This window comes from Galeopterus variegatus, unplaced genomic scaffold (genome assembly GCF_000696425.1).
Source record: "Galeopterus variegatus unplaced genomic scaffold, G_variegatus-3.0.2 Scaffold8260, whole genome shotgun sequence".
Lineage (NCBI taxonomy): Eukaryota > Metazoa > Chordata > Mammalia > Dermoptera > Cynocephalidae > Galeopterus > Galeopterus variegatus.
In genome coordinates this window covers 94,116-104,080 of record NW_007734371.1, presented here as the reverse complement: position 1 = coordinate 104,080, position 9,965 = coordinate 94,116, and the positions used below count along the sequence as shown (strand labels likewise).

At 33.5% G+C, this 9,965-nt stretch overlaps 1 protein-coding gene across 8 annotated transcripts in view; it reads left to right on the top strand.

Moving 5' to 3' along the window:
* The window catches only part of LOC103608292 (lysosomal-trafficking regulator-like), a 43,485-nt gene that overhangs the window by 10,970 nt on the left and 22,550 nt on the right, over positions 1-9,965 (top strand). For 3 of the 8 annotated variants that reach the window (XR_552032.1, XR_552033.1, XR_552035.1), the window contains one exon: positions 2,535-2,598. The exons of 1 other annotated variant lie outside the window; for it this stretch is intronic. Coding sequence is in view for 2 of the 7 variants with exons in the window: in XM_008592742.1 (XP_008590964.1) it covers positions 2,535-2,598; positions 9,567-9,665 (163 nt within the window). In the remaining 5 variants the exon portion in view is untranslated. Of the gene's footprint in view, positions 1-2,534; positions 2,599-9,566; positions 9,712-9,965 lie in introns of all 8 variants that reach the window. 4 more of the 8 variants (XM_008592742.1, XM_008592741.1, XR_552034.1 and 1 more) reach the window with 2 other exon arrangements.

The following is a 9,965-nucleotide window of genomic DNA, read 5'->3' as shown; positions in this document are numbered from 1 at the left end:
CCCACCAATTCTTCCAAGTTACTCATATAACAAAGACACAAAAGTTCTTTCTTTTCAATGGAACCTCCAGTACAGTAATACCTACTTTCTCCCTTTACCAGATTTTCCTTGTTGTTACTTCTCTTCATTTATAGCTGATTTTATGTTCCTTAATATGAAATACTAGCATTTCAAACACACTCTCATCATTATCCTAAGGTATGTTGTCCCACTGTCCTTTCTTGTCCCACCCTGTAAAACTTTTGATCCAACCACACATTTTTCCTTTACCTGTTACACATAGCCTGATGATTACTCCTATAGCGAATTTGTTGCTGTCAGCCTCAACTGTCAGTTGTGCTCTATGATGGATCTATTCTCCTGAAAACAGTTTTTCTTTTTAGTCCACTCTCTTACATAACTCACAACAAGGATTTCAGACTTTTCTCATTTAAGTCTTATCTTTTGTGTTGGATGGGAAATACATGTCATAAAAGAAAATTGCCTTCACTTCTTTATATAGAATTTATAATTTCACCTATATTTGTGGGATGATATTCTTTGCTTCTTCCTTCCTGTTAAAATGGAAGAGATATCCCCTGCTAAACATTCTGTATTCTGTGCTTCCCTGGGGACTTCGTTCCACTGTGATTTTCTCCCTCCTCTTTCGGCACATTCTCCTATCACTGGCACTTAAATGTGCTCAAGTTCTTACCATTCTTAAACAATAGGAGCAATAATTGACATGTTTTGCAGTTCTCTTTTTAGAACTTTACATATCTTCCTAATTTTAATGGACAAATTTTTTGAAAGAATTGTCCATACCTCCTGATTTTATCTGCTATTCTTTCTTCAGCCCACTTTAATAGACCTTTCACCCTAAATGCTGCAACAGCGTTTTCACCAAGTTATCAATGCACTTCATGCTATTTAATAGAATGAAAACTTTTTATTGTTATATTTCTTGAACTATCACCAGCATTTGGTAATACTAGCCACTCCCTTCATCTTGAAATTCTCTCCTCTCTTGATTGCTTCCTAGTATGACTATATAACCTATAGTCCAAAAAAAGAGATTTTTTAGTATGAAAGAGTGTACTAAAAGATTAGTTTTGGTCTATTGGTCGAAAATATTTGCTTTCAGGTATTGGTCAACAGGAAGCTAAGAAGCTTAGGACTGTGATCCCTAGGAGAAGGAAATCAAACAAGTTGAATTTTCTGAGAAAATGGAAGAGTAAATAGACTAGGGATATATTTTTTGATTATCAGGAGCATGCAGGACCTCCTGGAGTTTATTAATCTCGAATTCAAAGTAGGATTTGCAAGGTTGTGTGTTTTTCTCCAGCCACATTCAGTTTTAAAAGCATGTAGGTATAGAGTGAGGGAAAGAGTTAATTTGACTAGGGCTGCAGTTTTGCCAGGGGCATGATCTGAAAGAGAGCAAGAAAATTAAAAGTGTTCTTATGATAATGAGAGAAGTAAAGACATGAAGGGAAGATTATGATAGTGAAGAGGAACAGAGTAAACAGATTATGGGCCCTGGTGAGTTTTAATGATTGTTGGACTTGGGTTACTAGAAGGAGTGAGCTGGAAAAACAGTGTTGGTTAGAGTAGATGCTTGAAATTGCAATTAGGGAAGATTTGTAGTTATTATTTTTGACATTTAAAATGAGTAGCTGAGGTGGGTGGAGTACAATGTGTGAGAGGAGAGGAGTTCAAGGAACTAAGGGCAGGTTGTTGGAAATATCACACTGATACTGATCTCACTACAAGTTAATATGTATATCTATATAAAATTGACCATCAGCATTTGAATCACAATTTTAGAGACTTCCTCCCGTTTGGTAAGGAGTAACATATTGTCCCACATGGATACTAAGCCAGCTGAAAATTTCCATTTGTGTACTATTTCACAATCTGCACTTTAATAAGCTTTCCACCCTAATATTTCAGGAGCATTTGTTAAATTTCAACCAAAATGGTCACAATCCACATGATCTAATAGTATTGCCTGTATCTACCAATCTAATAATAAATGTAATTACACATTTATTTAGTACTGTTCTATAACCATGTGAATAAAAAAAAGCATAAGAAATACCCATATTCTGTGACCTAAAGGAATTTAAAATCTAGTGGATGACCATATAATAACTAACACTAACAGAAATAAATTTGTGTTTTGTAATGCCTTGTGCGTATGAATCTGTGTTCTAGAAGCTAGTCAGTCTAAGATGAGAAATTATTTAGTTAGAGTGATATAAAGTTAATATAAAGTGGACATAGAACTAAACTATAAAGAAGATAATTACTAAAGAAGGTAATCTTTGATAATTCAGGTAATCCAGAACATTAGAAATAATTTTATCCTGGGGTCCAAAGTCAGGTCAACCAGATGCCAGGTTTAAGAAGAATTATGTATGTATATGTGTTGTAAGTGTGTAAATGTGTATGTGTATACAAACATATCTATGCACACTTAAGTGTGTGTATACAATTGTGCATGCACATTTATATTTTGGTTTATACATATATCTTTTCCCGTATTCCCACAGTTTTCCTTTATCACTGCATTTTTCTGAGAACATGATGACTGCTTATAGTACTACTACATTTGATGTAAATGAAATATTAACTAAAAGAAAAGAGCATAATGATGGAGTTTATAAAAAATAAAATATCTGATGAAGAATACTGCAATAAAAATATATATAACTTAATAAAATTTCATAAGTAATATAATTTGAAATAGTTTGAATTGAAAATGAAAATAAACAAAATAAAAAATAAAAGAATACTGCATGTTTGTTGTATGTTTAACTTCTGAATTCTATTTACAAAAATGTAATTATCCTCTTTTCAAAAGATATTTGCCAAGAATCAATGGTTATCAAAACTTGCCAGAAAAGCACATTATCATTCCAATCCAAATATGTATCTTTCTTCATCCTTGGGCAGACTGTGCAGGGAATAGCAGGAATGCCTGTTTATATCCTTGGATTAACCTATATTGATGACAGTGTTGCCACACACTTATCTGGTACCTATTTAGGCAAGTTTTTCCCCCTCTAATACAATTGACCCATTTTGAATTTTCATTAAGCTTTTATATTTTGGTGTGCATGTTTAAACTGATATAGAAGTGCTGATTATTAACCCTTATGATAACATGGTAATAAATGGTAACTGGTATGCTTAACTTTAAAATCATGTTGAGCCACCGAATTCTGAGGATGTGCTTGAGATTAGACAAGTCATCTGAAGGTCACTGAAAATATATAGAGCAATAGAGAAAAATACATATTTTCTTAAATAATAAAAACTATATGTATATATAGTCATATTAAGCTATGTAGGCTGATGTTCATTTCTCTAGGAAAAAAATGTAAAATTACTGGATTGAATTGTTTGAGTAATTAATTGCATGTTTAAATTTTGGGGTGGCAGGTGGGAAGCTGCATATCATGTCCATAAGGGGAACAGGACATGGTTTTATACCTCTTCAGTACTACAGTCAGTGTGGTGCTGAAACAGTTATCATCATGCTAAGCTCTTTGCATATATTAACTCAATCTTTTTGGGGCCTCTGATATTTTGAAGTTAAGTGAAAACATAATGTTGTTCATCCTATAAAGGAGAGAAATGATATGTTATTTAAGTGAACACAGTGTAGTATCCCCTATTTACAATGTCTTCTGCTACGATATCCTACAGTAAGTAATCTTGGATATACCTCAGAATCATGTGTACTTTCTTATATTGTAATGGATTCTGGTCCTGATAGATCCTCTATTTGTTCAGGGTTATCTAATTACCATTTTTGAAAAAAAAATAAAGTTGTTTCTATATACTTATTGTGAAAATTACTTAAAATGAAACAGAATTTTGCACCAAAAACAATTATTTTCCAGCAGAAGTCAGAAAAGTCATTCCAATAAACTAATGTAGATAATATTCATACTTATGTTTGCTTTTAGGAAAAACAATTGCAGTAATTTATTAGCATTGGTCAAAGGTGGCAGAAAATCTGCTGGTTTTGCTTTTGGTTCCACTTAATAACAATTAAAACACACATCTATACACTGCAGAGAAAAGTTTACTGTATTGCCACATCTTGCCACCCTGGCAACTAAGGTGAAGCATGGAAAGGTTATCATAATGTTAAAGTATCATCTTACTATAGTACCACAAATTAAAGTGAAATAAGGTATATTAAGTATATGTTTATATTAAAGATAAACATTTATTTATAGTACATAAATATATTGATTAAATAAGGTATAATGAATTATATAATTAAATTTTCTGAGTTTCTCTAATACATGCATTGGTCAATATGAGTGATGGTTAATTTTACATGACAGCTTGACTAATTTATGGCACCCAGTTGTTTGGCCAAACACTAATCTAGATGTTTCTGTGACGCTATTTTTTTTTTTTTGATGTGATTAATTAACATTTACAATCAGTAGACTTTGAGTAAAGCAGATCACTTCCATAATGTGGGCAGGCCTCATCCAATCAGTTGAAGGTCCTAAGAGCCAAGCCTGAGTTTTCCCAAAGAAACAGCAATTCTGCTCAAGACTGCAACATCAACTCTTACTTGAATTTCCAACCTGCTGGCCTACAAATTTAGAACTTGTAAGGTCCCACAATTTTTTGAAACGGTTTCTTAAAATCCATCAGTGTGTGTGTGTATATAATATTGTTATTGTACGTATATAATATTGGTTCTCTTTCTCTGGAGAACTCCTATACAGAAAGCTACAAAAGCTTTCAGAAGTAATTCATTTCAGTCAATTAATGCTTATCATCTTATGACAAAGCTGGCTTAAGAAGTTACTTGATATTCAGTATTCATTTATAGGTCTTGCAGGAGCTTCAGGAGTGGTTGGATATTCTCTGGGTTATGTGATGGGGCACCATTTCTTAAGGCCTCTGAGAATAGCACTTCTGAGAAAAAGTAAACCATTTTCTTTCTTTCCTTTTTTTTTGGTTTACATTGTTTAAAATATTTATTGAATGGGTACTATACCTAATAAATAAATATGTATATTTAATATGTAATAACCATATTTTTAGAAAATATATGCGAATGTGACTTGTACACACCTATATGTGCACACAAATACATCTAAAATATACATCTTAAACATTTTTAAGTGTACAGTACAGTAGTGTTCACTATATGCACATTGTTTTGCAACAGGTATCTAGAACTTTTTATCTTGAAGAACTGAAACTCTATGCCCTTTTAACAACTCTCTTTTTTCCCTTCTCCCCATCCCCTGGCAACCATCATTCTACTTTCTGTTTCTGAGTGTTTGACTACTTGAGATTCCTTATAAAATTGGAATCTTTCAGAATTTGTCTTTCTGTGAGTGGCTTATTTCACTTAGCATAATATACTCCAGTCTCATGCATATTGTAGCGTATGACAGTTTCCATGTTTCTTTAGGGTGGATGATACTCCTTTTCACTTTGTCGATTGTTTTCTTTATTGTACCAAAAGTTTTAAGTTTGATGTAGTCCATTTATCTATTTTTGTTTTATTGCCTATGCTTTGGGTGTCATATCCAAGAAATACTTGTCAAGTCCAGTGTCATGAGGCTTTCTCCCTATGTTTTTTTCCTCTAGGAGTTGTATAGTCTCAGGCCTTACATTTAGATCTTTATTCTTTTGCATGTGGACATCCAGTTTACCTCCAGACCTATTGAATCAGAAACTCTGGACAAGCAATGTATGTTTTACACCCTACAGATTATGCAAGGCATAGTAAAGTTTGCAAACAACAATCTAGTGCAATCCTCTCATTTTATAAATTATGAAACCAATGTGTGTTCTCTACTGGGCCCCTATTATGTACCAGAAATTGTACATATATTCAATTTTCACAACCACCCAAAATATAGATATTATTGTTTTATTTTACAGAAGATGATTAAAATTAGAAAGAATAACTTTTCCAAAGACCTGTGTGCTAAACATACACACACATAACCCCCCCCCCAAAAAAAACACACCTATGTATACATACAGGTGGCTGAATTGAGGTCAAATATAAATATCTGTTGTATGTGACTCTAAAACCATTGATTTGTCTACTGCAGTATAATATTTCTTAATAAGTAGATATGGAGAGATTGTAATTTTCTTATCGTTGCTCTGAAAATCAGTTGCAGAACCAAGAAAAAACTAGAAAAACTAGATTTTCTGTCCCTTGTTCTGCCTTTTGCAGTTAATACATACTGACATTTTTATATAAAATAATAGAATATGACTATAACTTTCACTGGGGTAAGAACTGTGCCTAATATTCAGTCCTCAATAAATTCTTTCTTTTTTTTTTTTTTAAATAAAAAGATGGCCGGTATGGGGATTTTAACCCTTGACTTGGTGTTGTCAGCACCACGCTCTCCCAAGTGAGCTAACTGGCCATCCTTATATAGGGATCCGAACCCACAGCCTTGGTGTTATCAGCACCGCACTCTCTCAAGTGAGCCACAGGCTGGCCCTAATAATTTCTTTTAATGAATGAATAAAGATTTGTGCACTGGAAGTGCCTACAAGAGAGCTATTATCTACTAATTATGTCTAAATGAATAGCATAAAATAAATAAATATAAAATAAAGATGAAACAAAAAGTAAAACAACTAAACTATTAGAATAAATACAAATATTCAAGAAAAATAATCTACATTTAAAATTAGGTAATAAGGGGCTGGCCCGGTGGCGCACTGCTACAGTGCGCCGCTTGGGAGCGCGGCGGCGCTCCCGCCGAGGGTTTGGATCCCACATACAGACCAGTTCCCGCTCACTGGCTGAGCGAGGTGCGGGCGCAGCACCGAGGGTTGCGATCCCGTTGCCGGTCCCGGTCCGGTACGGGCGCGACACTGAGGGTTGCGATCCGTTTCCAGACACAAAAAAAAAGGAAAAAAAAATTAGGTAATAAACCAAATAATTCAAGAACTCTAACAGAGATGCTCAAGAACTTCATGAAAAAATTTAAAACTCTACAACAGTATTAAGAAAGACTGAATAAATTGAAAGATGGACCATGTTAATGGATGAAATGACTATCTTCATATATGTGATTTCTTTCTCAAATCTATGAATTCAATGCAAGTATAATCAATAGTATGGCAATAACTTTTTTTAGTAAATTACAAATTGATTCTAAAATTTACATTTGAGAATAAGGGCATGGATAGCTAAAACAAAGAGCATTGAGGTCTAGTATACATTAAAGGCATAGCATTTCCTTAGTACAGACAAATAAACCAGTGTAACAATAGAAAACTCAGCAACAGATTATATATAGGAACTTAATATGTGATAAAAGAGGTACTGCAAGGATAATTGCTCAGTCGATGTGATGGCAAATTTGGTTCTCTATTTGTGAAAAATGAAGTTGGATTTCTATCTCATATTATGTACAAAGGTGATTTCCAGGTTAATAAAATGTGATTAGATTAGGTCAGTGTTAAAAATGAAAGAATATTTTTGTGACAGAGAGGTGGAAAATGTTTGTTAAACAAGATTGCAACTGTATAAAACACAAAGTGAAAATTTATGGATTAGATTATATCAAGCCAAGGATTTCTGTTTTATGAAGGAAACTGTAGACAACATTAATAGGTGGGTAACATATCTAAATCCAAGAGATTAATATTTAGAATAAATAAGGAATTCTTAGAAAATCTACACAAAAATTTCAGGAAGTCTAATAGAAATAAGAATAGGCAGTTCACACACACAGAAAAAGGATCCCAAATAGCTAAGAATTATGTGAAGAAACGCTAAGTTACATTTAAAATTAGAGAAATACAAAATAAAGCATTATGGTACTACTTTATGTTTCCCAGCATGGCAAAATTTTGAAAGCCAGCAAATTAGAGAAATACAAAATAAAATTAGAGAAATACAAAATAAAGCATTATGGTACTACTTTATGTTTCCCAGCATGGCAAAATTTTGAAAGCCAGCTAATAAGATCAAGTGTTTGTAGTTATGTGAGGTGTACCAATTATCTTTTGCTGCATGACAAACCACGTGAAACTTACTGGCTTAAAATAATAGAAAATTTATTTTGCTCATGGAGATGCAATTTGGGCAGGGCTTGCTCCTCTCAGAGTGGTCAAAGTATGGAGGATGGAATCACCTGAAGGCTGGTTTACTCAAATATTAGCTTTTGATACTGGCTGTTTGCTAGAACACCCACACATGACCTCTCCATCTGGCCTGTGCTTTCTCACAACATGGTGACTGAGTTTGAAGGCAAGAGTTCTGAGAGAGTGAGAGATCCCAGAGGAAGCCACACTCACATTTTATGACCCAGCTTCAGAAGTCATGCAGCATCACTTGCTATGTTGAGGCAGTTATAAGGCCTTTTCAAGTTTATGACTCTTGATGGGGGAATTGCATAGTTCTGGAAGGACATGCTGAACCAGAGAAATTAGTCTGATGAATGTTAGAAAGTATAAGCTGCTACATGAAGAAATGGAACTCTCTTACATAGTGGTGGTGATGTAACCTGATAGATTCTGGAGAAGAACCTGGAGAAATAGTAAACTAAAGTATGCTAAATCCCAAAGCCCTAGCAATCCCTTTCTAGGATATATACTTCCTGAGACACTCTATCATAGGACCTCGAGGGTACATATGCTGGGATGTTTAATGTAGCCTTGTTTGTGACAGTAGGGAGTTGAAGGCAATTGAAGTATTTAATTCTACGGGAATGAATAAATATGGTGAAATTACACTATGTAATATTAACACTCAGAAGCTGAATTAGATGAATATACAGACTATCCTTAAATGTAACAACAGTGTTTAGGGAGAGAAAAAATATTTAATTAAAAAGTATATAAACAAAAACAGCACTAAATATTTTCAAAGACATACATAACCAAGGGAATACAGAAATTAGTTTGAAAGTTAAAATTTTAATCTAATTTACTGTCATATTACTCTGTATAGTATAATATTATAATAGATAATGTTCAACCATCACATCCTAATAAAGCTTCTGAATAAGTTTAACAAATTTACTAAAATGTGAATTCAAGTAACTTTGTACTTTATGTAGGTGGAATTCCAGGAGTAAAACATAATAGAATCTTCATTGCAATCCTACTGATTTTCCATGAGTGTTTGTGATTTCAAACCACTAAGTGATTTTGTTTTGTGTTTTAATTAAATAAAAAGACTTGCTAAGAAAATACAAAAGTAAAGGGAAAATATAGATACCTGGTTAATGACATCTTTTTTCCCCTAATCTTTCCAACAAACTGCCAGACCCATAAATAAATGTTATAGGTGTTATGAAGAGCAAACTAAAACAAAAATGGTCAAATACTACCTATCTTTTATGAAATGTGTATATGTGTATATTGGTGAACTGTAGATTTCTGTTTGGATATATATTTATATACATGTATATATACACACACACATACACACAAATTTTTCAGTTTAGATTGGGAAAGGTAAATTTTGTAGATTGATTATTAATATATGAATGGGTATATCTATTCCTTTTCATGAAGCAAACTAAGATAATTGATATTCAACATTTCTATTTCAGGTTATGATTAAGAATCAAATATTTGTTTGCCTAGCGATGTCCAAAGCTACAGAATATTTAGTTATTATCGGAGCTTCTGAAGTTTTGCCTAAATATTGAGAAAATCAATTTATATTAACACCCAATATGGCAGCTACACTTGCAGGTAGACTTTCTTCTCTTTGTGCCATTTCAAAAATTTTGTATAGGGCCGAGCCCGTGGCGCACTCGGGAGAGTGCGGCGCTGGGAGCACAGCAGCGCTTCCGCCGCAGGTTCGGATCCTTTATAGGGATGACCGGTGCACTCACAGCGTTCACTGGCTGAGCGCAGTGCAGCCAGTCTCAAAAAGGACAAAAAAATTAATAATAAAAAAAATAAATGTCTTTTTTTTTTTTTTTTTTTTTTTTTTTTTTTTTTTT